Genomic DNA, 18,108 nt, shown 5'->3' on the forward strand with positions numbered 1-18,108 from the left:
GGGATATGCACAAATTATAGAACACTGAGTAATTCTGCTCTGAAAGTATGCGTGTATATTGCAATACGTGCAAAGATTTCCAATACAAGAAATTGCTTATTTGCTCTTCCTATTTTATAAATCTACAAACGTATAATTTAGCTGTGAAAAAAAAAATATATATACTCATAATAAATCAGGATTATTATACGCAGAGGCAGGTATTTTAAAAAGTATGCATGTATACCATTTTGAAAATCCTTGCACGTGTACTTGAAATCATCAATTAGCCATTGCTGATACCTTCTAATACTCTATAAATTGTGCAGTGGGATACGCACAATTTATAACACACTGAGTAATTCTGCTCTGAAACTGCAGGCAACTAACAAGTCCAATTTCACTTGTGCCAGCCAATTTGGCAGGTGTAAAGCATACAAATGTCTTACAAAATAGCAACCATCATGCATAGGTCTTGATCCCGCCCTAGAATGCCTCTAGACCATCCCTTTTTCGCACCGCTAAAATGTGAGTATAAAACGAAAAGACTCACGTATTTTCGACGTGTATAAAATAACAAACGCGTGGCTGTGTGCAACTTAGGCATGTATATATTCAATACTTTGTCTATTGTTTAATGTACTCCCTTTACCTTTACCATGTTTAATGTAACGCCTTACCGGCGACAGTTTTGTTATATGGAAACCGACTTGATTTGATATGTATATCGAGAATGTCGGTATATAAAAACCCTAAATAAATAAATAAATAAATAAATAAATATATGCTAGCTTTCCACGTGGAACCTCTTTGAAAATGCACTCATTCATTCGGACTTTTATATGCATACATCCCAAATTGGATTTTTAAACAGGGATTTATTTATTTATTTATTTATTTGCAGTTTTTATATACCGACATTTGTTTAGTAACCTCACATCGGTTCACAGATAACAGAAACATTGCAGCTGTGCGAACCAGAACAAACATATGCAACAGTGCTTTACAATAAACATTTACAATAATCAATAAACTTTACAATAAACTTGTTAATGAAAATATGCAATGAAAATATGCTTTACAATAAACATTTACAATAATCAATAAACATTACAATAAACTTGTTAATGAAAATATGCAACAGTGCTTTGCAATAAACTTATTTAACCGGGGGGGGGAGGAGGGGTAACAGTGGAAACATTGGAAGGGAAAAATCAAATAGTGGTACATAGCAAATTCTCGCTGAACTTATGTCTGTAAAATTTATGCACCGAAGCCAGGGTTTCTGCGCATAATCCTTTTGAAAATTACCCTTTTATTGTCAGACTGAGTAATAAACAGAAAGATTTGTCCTTTTAAATAAGAAGAATTCTGCTGTACTCAAATATAAGATTTGCTTACATGAACAGAAAATGATTTAACAAAAACTTGACTTCTGAGATGTAACTGTGATCCTTCCAGGTTCAGTGACACTATTGAACTGTATACAGGGCCGATGCTAGCTTTTTTGCTGCCCTGTGAGAAAAATGACTGTGCTCCCCCACCCTGATTCATTCAGTGCCTGTCCTGGGCCCATCAAATAAAGCCCAGCTCCATTCTGCAATTTATATTTTTAAAATTGCCATGCCCCACCCACCCACCCCCACACCAGAACCCATGGATAGGGAAGGGTATGAGGTACCCCAGGCAAACCTTACAGCCTTGCACACACGCCATCCCACCCACCCCCACATCCTTTACAGACACACACACACAAATTATGCATTTATAATACATTTTACATGCAAACGAACATTCAAAAGTACAGTCTGCCGAGGCAAAAATAACACAAAATGCATATTATATTTACATGCACTCCTGTCGTGCCAACTGGAAAACTGTGCAAAAAAGACCCTTGGAACTCCTATGGAATTAGACTTTTTATAATGCGTATTAGGTGTGAGCTTGGCCCTCAGAAAGCCATGAACAAACAGAATTACCATTACAATATAGTAAACCTCCCATACCAACACAACTCTAATAACCTTATCTATGAAAAGGCAACACCTCACATAGGGGCCGATGCAATACAGTGCACTGAGCCCAGCGCACTTATAACCTGCAGTTGGACGCGGGTTGTAGAGGCGCTAACTAATCCCCTTATGCAGTAAGGGGATTAGCGTCTCTACAACACACGTCCAACGCGGAGAGAAACTAATAGCGCTCATTGCATGCAAATGCATGTGAATGAGGCTATTAGCTATTCACTCCCCATACAAAAAAAAAAAAGTGTGTCTAGGACGTACATTTTAGCGATCAGAAATTAACGCCTGCGCTGAGCGCTACTAAAACTAGTACAGAAAAGCAGAAGAAACTGCTTTTATGTACTGCCTCCTACTTAATATCCTTGGGATATTAAGTGGGAGGAACAACTCTTTAAAAAAATAATTTAAAAAAAGTTTTAAAAAAGCACTGGCAGGGGTTTGGAAAATGGAAGCTGGTTAATTCAGCTTCCATTCTCCGAACCTGACTACCAGCACCAGAAGGAGTGTATAAAATCAATATTAAAGTGTTGGGCACTTAATATTAATTTATTCACTCCTTCATTTATTGCCCATTGGTCCTTTTCACTGATAGGACAGCCTTCTGAAAGGTGATTGGTCCTTTCACTGACATGTGACAGTAAAGGGACTAATCCGCAATAAGTGAAGAAGTGAATAAATTAATATTAAGTGCCCGACACTTTAATATTGATTTTATACACTCCTTCTGGTGCCGGTAGTCAGGTTGGGAGAATGGACGCTGAATCAGAGTCCATTTTCCTAACCCCTGCATGTGCACTGGTTAGGAAAACGGGATGCTAATAAATTCAGCGTCTGTTTTCTTAACCAGCGGACAGCCACCACAGAGGACCTCTTTCCGGCTTGCGCTGTCAAAGAGGAGCTAGGGGTACGCAATCGCCCCTAGCACCTCCTCGACAACGCAAGCCCTAATTTAAATATTGCATTGTGCCCCCAGGAGAGGTGCCTGGGGGCGCATTATAAAAGCGCCCATATTACACCAGGCCCTAGTATACCAATAAAACTCTTATTAGGAAACTAGGCTGTTATTGATTTCTACACAGAAATGGCATACCAACAAAATACCTCACCTCAGTCACATATGCAGAACACAGAGAGACCCTCACCAAATACAGAATAAAGAAATCAGAAAATATAAACAGAAACATGCTGTGAAGAACTGAACTGGAACCCACAACAAGCCAGCCTCTACATGCAGAGCAACAATGGAAAATTACCATTATTCATAAAAACATTAAATAATAAAATCAAGAATATAAAACAATCATAAAATAAATAAAATCATTAAATAATAAAATCAAGAAAATAAAACAATCATAATAGTAAAAACATATTCATAAAAAGAATAAATATTTCAAACAGTTAATAAATAGAACATACATTTCCCAAACACCAATAAAATATTTCAAAGCATCTGATGAATAAAAAATCCAATAATTAAAATGTTCTATCCCCCCTAAAAAATTTAATATTTCAAAAGAAAAGAATTATCAAATTACACCCAATAATTAAAACTAATAAGGATTTTTTAAAAAATCTCCTACTCTCCATACCTGTGATCTTTTGATTTCCATTCACCCTGAGACTGCTATGGACTGGGGGGAAGTAGGGACACCCACATTTTATTTTCTTTCTTACACACAAGCACAATAACACATTCATTCTCTCACACACTCCCTCTCTCCAACATACACAGGCTCCCTCTCCCTCACAGATACATTATGTGTGTGTGTGTGTGTGTGTGTGTGTATGTGTGTGTGTGTGCCTGTGAGAGCCTATATGTGATACATGGTCTCTCACAGGCACACAAACATACACACAGGCTCTCACATAGACACATTCACAGGCACACAGGCTCTCACACAGACACATTCACAGGCACACAGGCTCTCACACAGACACACACATGCACATACATAGGAACTCACACAGACACACATACATGCACAAACACCAGGCTCTCAGTCACTCATACACATGGCCTCTTGTTGTCTTTATGCCTTGGTAGGATGAGCTCCGTCACGGTCCCATGAGCCTTCTGATGTCTTTGGGCCATGGTGGGATGAGCTCCACCAAGGCCCCATGGGCCTCCTATCATCTTCGGGCTATATGGCCCACAGGCCTTCCTGATTGGTGGGGGGAGAGCAAAAGCTGGGCGTGCACACACACACAAAAAATGGAACACAGGTCTCTCCAACTGCTGACAGCGGCTTGCAGCCTCTCTCCTTCTTCGGCTGCTGGCAGCCCTGTGGCCTCCCCCTTGTCGCGCCAGGCCTGATTGTATATTAAAATGTTATTAGCCACTTTGGGCAATCCTTTAGGTTTGATAAGGGGTAATACAAATGAAATGTAAGATAAAATGACTGTTCCCCGAGGGGCTGAGGGAATTACTTCCTCGTCCTCCTGCAGCTGGAGAAGCAGCATGTCATGGTGGGGCTGTTAAAAAAAAACACAACTAAAGCAACCCTTTAACCTCTACCTATCAAATACAGTGGAAGTCTTACTCCCTGAAGATACAGAAATGTATAGAAAGCAGACAGCTGAAAGGAATGAGGCAGGCAGGAAATAGGAACATAAAAGAGAATAAGGAAAGGAAAGGCAGAAATAAGAACATGAGACAATGAAACAAGAATATTACCAATCACATCTGATTGTTTTGCAAGGTCATCACAAATAGTTAATGCTCCCCCCCCCTCCTCCAGTAAGACATAGAAAATATACAACCAACAATCAAAAGGGTGCACAGCTGAAAAAAAAGAAAAAAGACAGCCACTCAGTCTTCTTAACAAATTAAAAGTTGGTAAGATAGAACAGCCATGCGGCCACGTGTGCATGTGTTGCTAGCAGTCACCATTTATTTATTACCAGCTGTACCCGGCCACGCGTTGCCGTGGCTCAGTCTGGTTTAATTTCACAATGCGCATTTGCTCTGCTCCGGCCGTCCCAACTCCCTTCCTCCCTTCCTCGGCGGTGGACGGACTGGCTTGGCGACTCTTTTACCCTTTCCTCCTCCTGTGTGTAACTGTCCGGCAGTCCCTACTCCCTCCCCCTTCCCCAGTGGTGGAGGAACGGGCTGAGCCATTTCTCAGAACGGCGACTCATCTGCCCTCTCCTCCTCTCCTCTGTGACACCCAGCATGTAGCGCAGAGCTCTATGGTCCGCACATGCGTGGTAGAGCTGCTCTCTACTGCGCATTTGAGGTCCATCGGTCAGAGCCCATTTATATTGTAGATAGCATGTGTTGCTTTTACATCCAACAGATGGCGCTATTTTTCACAAAAAGCATGTTTTTACCTGTCACAGATGTGACATCTATATAATATAGGTATTTAAAAACATGCGCGAAATCGAATGCAACGTTGTGTCAAAATTTCAAAGCAATCAGTGAAGAACTTTCAGAGATTTAAGATTTTGAACAAACAAACATTTACATTTTTATTTATATAGATTATTTAAAAATTCTTCTACTCTGCTACCTCTATATAATGTTCGGAGCGGCTTACAAAGTAACAATCATAAAAATAATAAAAACATACACAAACAAATAAAATAAACATTAACAGGCAAATATAAAACAAACATTAAAACAGGAAAAAACAGTACACCTTATCCAAAAGCAGCTTCATAAAATACTGCCTTCAAAGCCTTTCTGAAAAATTTTAGATCCTGTAGCTGTCTCACATCTAGTGGGATCTTATTCCACTCACTAGAGGGCACGCCCTCTAGTTCTAGCCAACCTGAACTTCTTTATAGTCACATGACTTTGCACACATTTAAAATACCATGAGTTCATATTGCGCACCACCTGGGTTAGAAGGAGCCTCCAAAGCTGACCAAAAGTATCCATGGAAGACCTCTTCGAGCCATCTTGGAATGATCATCCTCTCAGTAATCTTTTTGGATTACCCCTCCAGATCAGGAGAAGAATGATGAGTGCAAAACACAAATAGGAAGTCACACAGTAGGTAATATACACCTTAGCATATTTGTCTAGTATTCACCTCACATTTCCCCTGGATACTTACCTATGTCTATACAATCAATACTATCTTGCCCACAGAAGACATATGAAATATAAGAGCTGCCCCACAGTTTGGAGTTTCAAACTGCAAGACCTACTCAAAATGAAAACGTTACTTACCAAGAATGGGGAGTGCTCATAAGGGCAGTGCCTTGATATCCCATTGCTCTCACAGGGGGGCTTATCATCATCGTCTGTAGGCAGGAAGCCTTGCCCCAACAGATGTGAAGCTACAGTTGAGCTTAGGCTACCCTCGCTCCAAATCAGTCAAGCAATAAGCATAGGTGGTGCCGCAGCAGCAGGACTTGAGAGCATTCTATGATTAACGGGGACCATTATCCGATGAAAATAGAACTTTTCATTTTCTGCACAAAACAGAGCAGGTAGGAAGTGTAGCCTGCCTCTTTCCTAGTGCCCATATTTCTATTACTTCACGGACTGACAAAAGCAGAAAGTCATACTGAAGAGTTACACGATTGGTCTCCGCAGACCTGGCGCACAAAAGCCCCATGTCTGCCTTCTTTCATAGCAGCACAATGCGTCACTATCAAACAAACTCTAAAGACCTTTTACAAAAAAATAAAAAGTCTCTCTCTCTCTCTCTTTCCCTGGCTTTTAGTCAGCTCTCTGTGTGCCCATGGTGCAGACTATGAAACATTTGCTGAAAGGGTATTACTTGCAGCAAGACACCTTATACTATAAAACAGGGCACAATGTTTTGCTTGATTCAACCAAATATCAGAGAATAATGAATGTATAGGAAATAAGGAAAATATACAGAACTGCATGCTGATAGCACCGTATCAATAAATCAATTTTTGATGATAGTAACAGTGTGCACAGCATTCTTATGCATTAACTAAAATGACAACTTGGAATCACATTCAGTCTCATTTAATTGGACTGGCAGCCCTTAGAGCAGGAGTGGCCAACTCTGGTCCTCAAAAGCCATAAACAGGCTTGATTATTAGGATATTCACAAGGAATACACATGAGATAGGATTTGCATACAATGGAGGCAGTGATTGCAAACCTCTCTCATGTATATTCATTATGGATATCCTGAAAACCAGGCCTGTTAGTGGCTGTCGAGGACTGGAGCTGGCCACACATTTCTTACAGTATCAAAATGAATACACCAGACATGCAGGCATACAATCATAAAAAAACCAAACTGCTTATTTTAAGGTGTGCTAGAGACATGCATAAAAATTCTGGGTTGGTCCCAGTGGCTTAGCAGCAGTGCTGCACACACTCTCATGCAGAAGGTCTCCTGCTGGATCTTCAAGTCAGGTCACCCACTCCCTGAGCAGGCTGGGGCAGGGGATGCTACAGAGACACCTTTCACAGCTCCCTGTGTGAAGGGGGGGGGAGTGAAAGGGAGTCACAGCCATTGCTTAAGGGTGATATCTGGTGGTCAGATTCAGAGCCCATGAATACAGGCTTCTGGAAGAAGCAGCGTTGCAAGGCCCCCACCCCAGGATTCTTACTATAATGTCAAGAATAGGTATATATTGGCAGAGGGGATGGAAGGAGGGGTGGAATATAAAAATGGGGGAAAATCCCAAGGTATTTGAAAAGCGAAGGCTCATGGAACCTGATGCCAGCCCTTGTTCTGAAAGTACAAAGGGGCAGGAGGAGACACGCAGGTAAAAAAAAACCCCAAAAAACATTCCTTCCTTTCTATTGCAGTTGTTAATCCATAGCTTTAATAAGAACAATATTACAGCAGGGTGCCAAAAATTAGACACTGAAATCAGAGCTACTGTGATGACAGTCTTTCAGGATGGTATAATTTAATCAAAGGGTAGCCCTATCTGACCCTGATAGCACGAGAGAGATATCCAAAACCCAATGCAAGAATATTATCAGTTATTGTGCTCCTTTGCAAATTCAGGGCAGTAAATAGTGTGCAGCTTTATATTCAGGGCCGGCCTGGAGTCCTAGTGATCCCTGATTCCAACCCCTGGGACTGAGGTGGCCATTAAAGCTGCCTTTGCAAGTCCTCACCGTTACCCACCCCCACCCCCCGGGGAGAGAGGACCTTGTGGTCATTTTTCAAGGGTGAAACCTAAAGTCCGGCTTCGGAGCCCTGTGATTGCAGGGGTTGCAGAAGGAGCCCTGGTGCATAGCACCCGGCCGGACTTGGCCATTGGACAGGGTCGTAAAATAGGAGAAAACTCCCCAGGTACCCAAATCCCGGCCCTGGCTCCGAGGGAGCTCCAAGCCCAAAGGAGCAGGAGGAGGAAAGCTGCCAGGTGAAAAACATAAAACGAAGACGGAATTTTAAATAATCTCCTAGCAGCAGTTTAATATTTGTGAAAAATGTAATTAGACATAAAGTTTAGGGGTGTGTGTGTGGGAGGGAGGGAGTAATGTAGTTTCCAGACCTACAGCTTAACACCGTCTATGTTCTGCAGATATGTGAATACTAATTGCTAGAATTCATAGGGATTAATTCTAGCAAGAGATTTGTTGAACTTACTGGTGGAGAGAGCTATAAATGAATGCCCTTTTCATGTAGGCTTCATATCTGAATTTATAGGATCTATTTTAAATACTAGCTCTTGCATATATTTTTTTTTTTTTTAAATTCACTTATGTATTCTGTCCTTGCCATTAGGAGTGCCATGATTGCTGACTACATGTACTGGATGTCAGGAGGCAGCGAGCAGCACATAAGCAAGCTCATCAAACTGTATTGGCAGGTAAAAATTGATGACCCACAACCAGCAGGGAGGAGCCTGGCTCACTGTTAGGGCCAAGATGAAGGATCAGTGCTTGGAAGACCGCAGACAAAGGTAGCACCGGGCATATCAATCAGCAGAGCGCTGCGCAGCAGTAACATAATTTTAAATGAAGCAGATTGTCCTAAGATCGTTTTGGGGTTTTTTTGGGGTTTTTTAGGGCCGAATTCAGAGGCCGTGAATTCTTGGCTCCTAAGTGAAAAATATTGAGGGCTTGCCACAAAGTTTAATGCGTGTTAAGACCATGGGTCTTGTCCTGTTATCCGACTGGCCCATGGTCTGTCAGCCTTAGTGCAAAGATTTGGGATGCATGTTCCAGTCTTTAGACTGAAAACTATCACTCGGGGAAGGCCAGCTCAAAAATGCAATGAACCCCAGCAATATAGTACAGTAAAGGGGAATAAATGTTTTTCCATGTGTATTCACATTGTTTAAAAAGTGCACTGAAGTTCACTGTAGCAGCAAAAAAAAAAATGATACTGCTTATATTTATCTAAATGAATTTAATCCTCTCTCTCCGGTATGTTTTAAAAGATATTAAAAAAAAAAAAAAAAGATAGGTAAAATTAGAACTATTTTTCACTGGAAAAGAACTCAAAGTATGGGATCATATAGTTAAGTTGCTTAAGTTAAAGGCCTAGTTCACTGAGGGTTTTTTCCATGGACACAGGAATGGAAGAAAAGTCTTAGCAAAGCAGGGATACATTTTCAAAGCCTAGATTGGGATTTATGCACATAATGTAAGGAGTTATGCAGATAGCTTGCACAAATCTGCAGAAAGGGGATTCTTGGTTGACTAAACATATGCCCGTGCATTGAAAGAAAATGTTCCAGGGGACATTTCAGGGTTGTGGTTAGAAATTACATGGGTATATGGGGAGGGCAATTTTTTTATCTGAAGGGGAAAAAAAACCCTTCAAAAATTGCCCCATTTTTTTTTTTAAATGTATTTTATTTAGTGCTGCTTAAGTGTACACTTAAGCCAATCTTCAAAGACAAATCATCTGGGATTTGCTGGCTATGAGTGAACATTTGCAGGGCCATTTTCAAATTTTGGCATCTTTATTATTTCCAGTTAAAATTACATGGATTCTTTGTTCCTCTCAGACCTTTTGACAGTTCCTGGTTTGTCCTTTATTAGGACGTGAGACCACTTGTCACTTTGCTTGCAGCTACTTGGCACCATCCCTTTCGAATGGTCTTCCCTTAAATCTCAAATGTGAAAATAACTATCTCCAATTCAGGAAAGGAGTCAAAGCTTAGCTCTGTATTTGATACTTAGATTACTCAATAGACTATGTTTATCTGTTTATTGATGTTGCTTTTATTGTTTGATTAGTTTTAATTCTAAGGCTTTCTCTATTTTCTGTTTTTATTTATCTGTGTTGATGTTAATTATGTACTATTCTATTTTACGCTTATTTTGGTTAATTGCTTTGATGTTTTGAGTGAAAAGCAGTTAATTGAATAACTTAAATGAAAAAGCTATTTGCCTGGGCAAAAGAAATGTCTGAAATTCTTTTTCCCTTTGTTACCCCCTGTACGCCAGGGGTCACCTTCCCAGGCTCGGGGAGTATTTTAGTTACTGTCCCAAGGTGGATAAATAAATCTCCGGGGCTGTGAGCTGGGATCAGGATAACCTGCAGGGACAGTACCCGACTGAGAACACGCCACATAAACAAACCACTCTCCAGGCTCAAGTTGTGCTCCAAATAATAGATAATTTCAGAGCCATAGCTAGCCTATGGCCAATATGGCTGTGGCCATAAGCGCCACTGCCCCAGGAGCACCATAATGGTGCGCCATCTGCAGGCTAAGAAAAGACATATTGGAAGCACCTTGAGAAAGGACTCAGCTGTTGGAGCAGCTGATAAAGCAGTGGCTGAAGAGAAACAATTTGGTGGTGCTGCATCGGGCCACGCAGTCAAAAGAGTTGGAAGCAGAAGATAGTCCCGCGGCTCAGCCCTGAAAACAAAAGAGCAAAAGGTGGTGAAAGGTCGGGCCTGGGGTCAGAAGAGTGAGGCACAGTTGGCCTCAAGAAAAAAAAAAAAAGGAGCAACAGGCAGCAAAGTGTTGAGCCACGAGGCCAGAAAAGCAGAAGGCAGAGCACCGCCAACCCTGTGGCCCGATGAAAAAGAGACAAGAGGTGGTTCAGGGTTGTGTCGTGGGCCAGAAGAAAAGCAGGAGGCAGAGCACCGTCAGGCTGCAATCTGAAAACAAAAAAAACAAAAAAAGGAGCAAGCATTGGACTGCGAGGCCAAAAGAGCAGGAGATAGTGCACCATCAGGCCGAAGGGCCAGAAGTAGCAATCAGGAACAGCAACAACTGGGTCTCACAACTGAAGAAAGACGTGGCCATTCTGAAAAAAGAGTCATCCCTGACTAGGAGAAGGCTGCTACAGCTAGTGATTTCCCGAGGGAGCAAAGAGTGAATGAGCAAGTGTGTATGTGTCAGAGTATGTGTGTGTGCATATGTCAATGTGTATGTGAGAGTATGTGTGTGTCAGCGAGTGAGAGTGAGCATGCATGTATGTATGTCAGCATGTATGAGAGAGTAAGCGACTGTATGTGTATATTAGCATGTGTGAGAGTGAGCATGTGTGTGTGTGAGAGCATGAGAGACAGTAAGCGCATGTGAGAGAATGTGGAGAGTGTATGTATGAGAGAGAAGAAAGTTCATGCATGCACCTCCTATTCTCCCCCTGCCTCCTCACACACAAATCCATAACAATCCCAGAGTGGCCAGATATCAAATTCCCAGATATGGAGAGTGGGGGATATTTTTATCCTTATTAGTTTAAATTATTGGGTGTTTTTAGATGTGTCTGATTTTTTAATATTTTACTGGTATTTGAAAACATTTTTAATATTTTTATAAAAGTTTTTGAATTACTGGATGTTCTAGTTATCAGCTAATTTAAAAAATGTATTATTTTTTTATTAGTATGGTTTAACTATTATAACTTTTTTATATTTCTTGATTTTATTTTATTTTTTCTGAAAAATGGTCATGATTCTGTTTTTCTATTGTTGCACTGCATACTGGGGCGGATTTTAAGAGCCCTGCTCGCCTAAATCCGCCAAAATCCGGGCGGATTTAGGCGAGCAGGGCCCTGCACGCCGGTGAGCCTATTTTACATAGGCTCACCGGCGCGCACAGAGCCCCGGGACTCGCGTAAGTCCCGGGGTTTTCTGAGGGGGGCGTGTCGAGGGCGTGTCGGGCGTTTTCGGGGCGTGTCCGGAGCGTTCCGGGGGCAGGCCCGGGGGCGTGGTTACGGCCCGGGGCGGTCCGGGGGCGTGGCCATGCCCTCCGGACCCGCCCCCAGGTCGCGTCCCGGCGCGCTAGCGGCCCGCTGGCGCGCGGGGATTTACGTCTCCCTCCGGGAGGCGTAAATCCCCCGACAAAGGTAAGGGGGGGTTTAGACAGGGCCGGGTGGGTGGGTTAGGTAGGGGAAGGGAGGGGAAGGTGAGGGGAGGGCAAAAGAAAGTTCCCTCCGAGGCCGCTCCGATTTTGGAGCGGCCTCGGAGGGAACGGGGGTAGGCTGCGCGGCTCGGCACGCGCCGGCTATACGAAATCGATAGCCTTGCGCGCGCCGATCCAGGATTTTAGCGGATACGCGCGGCTACGCGCGTATCTACTAAAATCCCGCGTACTTTTGCTGGCGCCTGATGCGCCAGCAAAAGTACGCCTATTCGCGGTATTTGAAAATCTACCCCACTATGACTGGCTTGTTGCAGTTTCCAGTTCAGTTTTTGTCTGCAAGTTTCTATGTGCTTTATGGTCTCCCTATTCTGCATTTGTTCAGGTTCTGTCGGTGTTCTACATGTGTGACTGAGGTGAGGTATTCTTTTAGGGCCTGATTTTTAAAAGCATTTACACACGTAAAACTTTGTTTTACGCGTGTAAATGCACTTTATTCATGTAAGTGGGCTTTTGAAAATTGCTACAATACATGCCATTGAATTGTCTATAGGATTTACCCGCGTAAGTGCACTTTATGTGCATAAATGGCTTTTGAAAATTGCTACAATAGTATGTTACATTTGCTCGTGTAAATCCTTTTAAAATTACTTCCAAATTGTGTAGGGTTTTCTCCATAGGGATCTATAGCAGCCTGTCTTGTTCTATTTTTCTAATAGGAGGTATATTGGTGTTTTGAGGCCTGGTATACTATTTGCAGTGTTGCTTTTTCATAGATAGACTTGTTACTGTTTGAGTGCTAGCAGTTAAGTCATTTCGGTATGGGAGGTTTACTATATTGTAATTTTAATTCAGTTTACTCATTACTTTTTGAGGACCAAGCCCACACCCAATACATATTACAACAAGCCTGATACTCACTCATATGGGTTCATGTAAAATTATTCGGCTATCAGCGCTGTCCCTTCCATTGGCCCAGCACGTCAGAAGAGTGCAGGCACCTTTCCCCCCTCTCGTGCTTGGCTCATTCTCCAAGGAGCTGTTTGAATCTCGTGGGACTGCTTAAAATTCTAAGCTGCACCCTACGGTGCAAACAGCATCTTAGACTGTGAGCTGTGCAGGAGAGAAGGAACAATGACTGCTCTGCTTCTCTGGCTTGAGAAGGGAGGGAGAGAGAAGCCCTTGGGGCATTTTGGGAGAGCAGGGACTGAGGGGCAGGGGAAAGAGGGGCACCTGGGCTAGCTGGGGGCATAGTGGAGACGGGGGCTTGGGAGAGGGAAGAGAAGCACCTTGAGTTTTGGGCGGGGGGAGCAGGGGGACTGGAGATTGGCAGTAGGAGGGAATGCACAGGGAGTGAGAAATTAGGGGGTGGTTTGTGGGGGGGGGGGAAAGCAGCAATTGGGGGATGGGGTTGAGTGGTAACTGGGGGGAATTGGGTGAGTGAGGGCTGAGATTGGAAGTGGAAAGAGTGGGAACTGCGCGGTGGGGGGTGGATCGGTGTGAGCGGAAACTGGGGCATGGGTGGATGGGGGACTGGGAGATTTGGTGGGGAGTGCAGCATCTAGGACATTGAGGGGGGGGGGGAGAGGGGCTAAAGCCAGACCCGAACTTGTCACAGTGGGCCACTTCTCTCTATGTACAAGTGCAGGAGAACAGAGAAGTCAGTTTGATGTGGGTGGCCAGCTCGGTTATAGTTACCCCGGCTGCAGGATGTGTCTGCCAGAGCTCCTCCACTGCTGCTCTTCCCAATACAAGGTGCTCAGTGCAAACTCCCTCTGTCTCGCTCGACCTGGGGATAAGACAGAGGCTGGAAGCTCAAGAGGGGACAGATGAAGTGCCGTGTGCACTATGTATGGTGAAGAACGCAGGGCCCGGCTATCCATGCCCTTCCTACTGCCCATTCATTACCACCCTCTAGGGCCCACACTGTAGCTGGGAAGATGAGGAATACATGATCCAAATGGTCCTAGATAGGAGCTCCTACATGTTTAAAAGCCCCCGCTGGTGCTCCTGCAAAGTGCTGGGAGCAGAGCCCAGGTGCTAGGCTGGATCTGTCCATCAGGCAATGGTGACTGTTTTGTGGCACACCTGATCAGGGCTGAGGGCACACCAGTTTGCCACGGCACACGTCAGTTGGGAAACACTGGTCAGGAAGATATAAGACTGGGAACTGAGACTGTGAGGGAGGATGTGTGGGACAGGGAGCTGGTACTGTGAATGGGGGGGATAGGATAACGCGGCTAGGAGGAATTAGCAGTGGGGTGTGAGGTGGAGACTGAGGGGTAAAGAAAGAGCAAGAGATGGTGCGAAGGATCTGGTGAGAGGCAGTGGAAAGGGATGGGGTGAGAAAGGGTGGAACCGGGCTGGGGGACGAGAGGAGGAATGGGAAACTGGATAGTGGATAAGAGACAGAATAAAGGACTAGAACCAGGGAGAAGGTGAATAATAGAAGAAGCGTGAGCTTGTGAGGGAATGAGAGGCAAAAGAAAGATTAGGGCTGGGGAGGGGGTGAAAGATAGGGCGAAACAGAGACTAGGGAAGGATAGAGGACAGAGGGAGAATGGGAGAACTGAGGAGGGGATAGAAAGGGGAAGATGAGTTGGGAGAGAGCTGCGAGTAGGCAAAAAGCTGCACATTTTAATTTTGGCCAGCACCAGGAAACTGCTTTTCTGTACACCCTCCGACTTAATATCATAGCAATATTAAGTCAGAGGCCCCAACAATTAAAAAAAATCAAAAATTAAAAAAAAAAAAAAAATTAAAAATCTGCCCGCGACCCGCAGGGTTGGAAGACGGACGCTCAATTTTGCCAGCATCTGTTTTCCGAATCCGAGGCTGTCAGCAGGTTCGAGAACCGATGCCGGTAAAATTGAGCGTCGGCTGTCAAACCCGCTGACAGCCGCCGCTTCTGGCTCTCATTTGCATGCAGGCCGATACTGAATCGCGCGCCCAAGACACTGGCCTGGGCGCGCGTCGGGAGAGCGGGCGCTCGCCGGCTCTCCCGCGCTTCTCTCTGTATCGGCCCGAATGGCAGTGACAGTTCAGGTAGCTGCAGAAATCAACCAAAATCACAGTTCCAGAAACCTTAACTCCTCTCCTTAACAGTTTCCTCTTATAGCAACTCAAGTTCTCTGGTTATTTTGTTTCTCTTCTCCTTAGTCCTTGCACGTTTGCTTGGTATTCTCCTTAGTTAGTAAAACATTTACTCACAAAATGTCCTGCTCAGCTCAAGGAAAAATCCCTCTGGCACAGCCTCAGGATCCTCCGAGCCCCAAAACAAGTTCCCTCTGGCACAGATTGGCTTCCTGGCACAGATGAGTTCCTGCTTTAGTTAAGTACAGCTTTTATCTTTTATTCTTAACTTCAGGCTGTATTGCACTCTTTCCTTCTTCTCCTCAAGCCTGAGGGAATTTCTAGAGGAAAATCCCTGCCCTCCTGCTGCTCCCTTCTGAGATCCTGGGTGAGGAGCACAGCTCCATCCCATTCTCGTTCCTTGCAACCTGGAACAGCCCCAGACTCAATAGAGTCAGGGCTTGTCTGTCAAGAAGGCAGATTACACCTCCTGACACATAGCTGACCCAGGGCTCTGGAGTATTCCTATGCTGCTTCCAGATTAACCTCTTGCCCCATGCACATCCTGTGCCCTTCCAACCAATATCGACTCACTGCTTACAACCCCTCAAGGCTCCCATAAAGAGAAACCTGCATTTTTACCATTAAACCTTTCAGCACCTTTAACCTCTATGCACTTTCTGTGGCAGAGGCGCCACACCTGCATGCAGGTCAAAATAAGCACAGGAATCAACAATGTGCCTACTTTTTGCCTGTGGGAGAAGTAGATGAAGTCAGAGATGGGGTGCGGGGGTTGGAAACGTCATACTTAGTTTTGCTTTTTTTCAGGGGGGGTGGGGGGAAATATCCACAGAAAATGAGGTGCAAATCTCTGCAGTTACATTTTTTCCCTAGAACATGCAAAACCCCACAGGGGAAAAAGAACTGGTAGATGTTGCAGCAATCTGCATAGGCTTGAAAATTGCCCGCTTAAGGTCAGGTAGGAATTTCTGGCACAAAGTTCCACATAGACGTCTGAAAGACAATCTCTACTAACCACTGTTATAATGTACTTTGGATTGGGAGTTATTTTTTTAAAAAGTAAAAAAAAAATATATATTGAGATTAGTACTAGAAAGGTCTGGAACTAGAAGCCAAAGGGAATATCAGGAAAAGTTCGGTGGAGGCAAGGAAACAGTCATTTCTTCCACCAAGTTATTACCATTTCATGGCAGATCGTTAATTTTTAAGGAAACATCCTCTCTGAATAAACCATTTTTGAGATGCCTTGCATTTGAAATGTATGGGCACGATATACATCATTCATCAGTAGATAATTATAGCTGATGTGACAGCAGCCAAGTTCCAAAATTAATTCTTCCACTGGGCCACAGATTTTTTTTAAAAGCCTGAATAACTGTCACTTTAGAAGAGTTGGTATATCTGCCGTGACACAGCTTTTAGTGTGCAGGAGCAATGTCTAAGAAGAGACAGAGGCTTTCCTCCCATGGGAACAGTAGGTAAAAGTGAATCTTGAGGACCGTATTTCCTCTTTAATTTATTTTAAATGTTTATGCCACCTTTCCAAAGGAGTTTCTCCGTAGACAAGGAATGGGGGAAAAGCCCTTTGAAAATAAAGCCCCGTAAAATATTATAGAGTAGATTTTACTAAACAGCAGAAAAGTATCACACAATTGGAGCTATCTACACAATGCCTTCACATCCGAGAATCCATGCAATATGTACAAAGTTAGCATATGCACACATAAGTTGCACTAAAATGTTGTCATTTATCATGCAAAGCAGTGTTACAAAAGCTATACAGCGTGGTAAATATTGTGATGCCCTAGATAAGATATGGTACATCTAATAGTGCTGAAGAAATGATAATTTGTCATTTAGGAATGATAAATACCATGACTTCATCTGAGCATGCCCAGTATGAAAAAAAATGGGCTTATCTGATCCACTCTGCCTTGAAAAGTGTAACAAGGCTGTTCTCTGTGGAGCGAATGCTGTCAGTGCTGTGAGGAGGGTGGTGACTCTGAACCTAGGCATTGGAAGATGTGGCTGTTTTTTAGCATTATCTTGCAATTGTTGAGTGTTGTATATTGTCCTTTGTCATTTTTGTTCTTGGTGTCCATCTCTTTGTTGTACTTCTTGCCTGCTGGAATGAAAGTGGATGTGACTGGTATTATCTATTAGTCTTGGTATATATCTAGGGTAGATGGAGGATTTTTCTCCGTTCAGGTCTGTATGTTGTTAGAAGAGTGGTGAGAACAGAGAGTGGCAGAGGGTGAGTGAGAATAGGAGAGTGCTTGGTCTAAGAAAAGTAAAAATAAGGAGGGATGAGGGAGAAAGCAGCAAGCATGAGTCTAGAACTGCAGGGATCTTGTTCTTAAAATGTGAAGTTCTCATACGAGGAGAAGGAGATGCTCATAGACAAGGTTAGGGATCATTAAAATATCTGCATTGGAAATGATAGCACACACAAGTCCACTGCCTTAAAAGATGCTGTATGGAAAAAGATTGCCAGTGTCTCAAGCCATTGAGCATTTAAGAGGTCAGTCAACCATATAAAGAAAAGTTTCCAGGATCCCATGTTTCAGCTGAAGGAGGAGGTCTCCCACATTGAACGGCACATCTCAGCCGAGGAATGTCCTGAGGTCCTGGCATTAGAGCAGTGTTCCTCAACCCTCTCCTGAAGGCACACCTAACCAATCTGGTTTTCAGGATATCCCTAATGAATATGCACGAAACAGAGTTGCATACCCGAAGTCTCCAATGTATGCAACTCTATCCCGTGCATATTCATTATGGTAATCCTGGA

General features: G+C 43.5%; 1 protein-coding gene across 2 annotated transcripts in view; it reads left to right on the forward strand.

The window, feature by feature from the left end:
• SPATA16 (spermatogenesis associated 16) overlaps positions 1–18,108 on the forward strand; it is a 317,457-nt gene that overhangs the window by 168,751 nt on the left and 130,598 nt on the right. For both annotated transcript variants that reach the window (XM_029617036.1, XM_029617037.1), the window contains exon 5: positions 8,684–8,768. In XM_029617036.1, the coding sequence (XP_029472896.1) occupies positions 8,684–8,768 (85 nt within the window). The remainder of the gene's footprint in view (positions 1–8,683; positions 8,769–18,108) is intronic.

This window comes from Rhinatrema bivittatum, chromosome 9 (assembly GCF_901001135.1).
Source record: "Rhinatrema bivittatum chromosome 9, aRhiBiv1.1, whole genome shotgun sequence".
Classification (NCBI taxonomy): Eukaryota; Metazoa; Chordata; class Amphibia; order Gymnophiona; family Rhinatrematidae; genus Rhinatrema; species Rhinatrema bivittatum.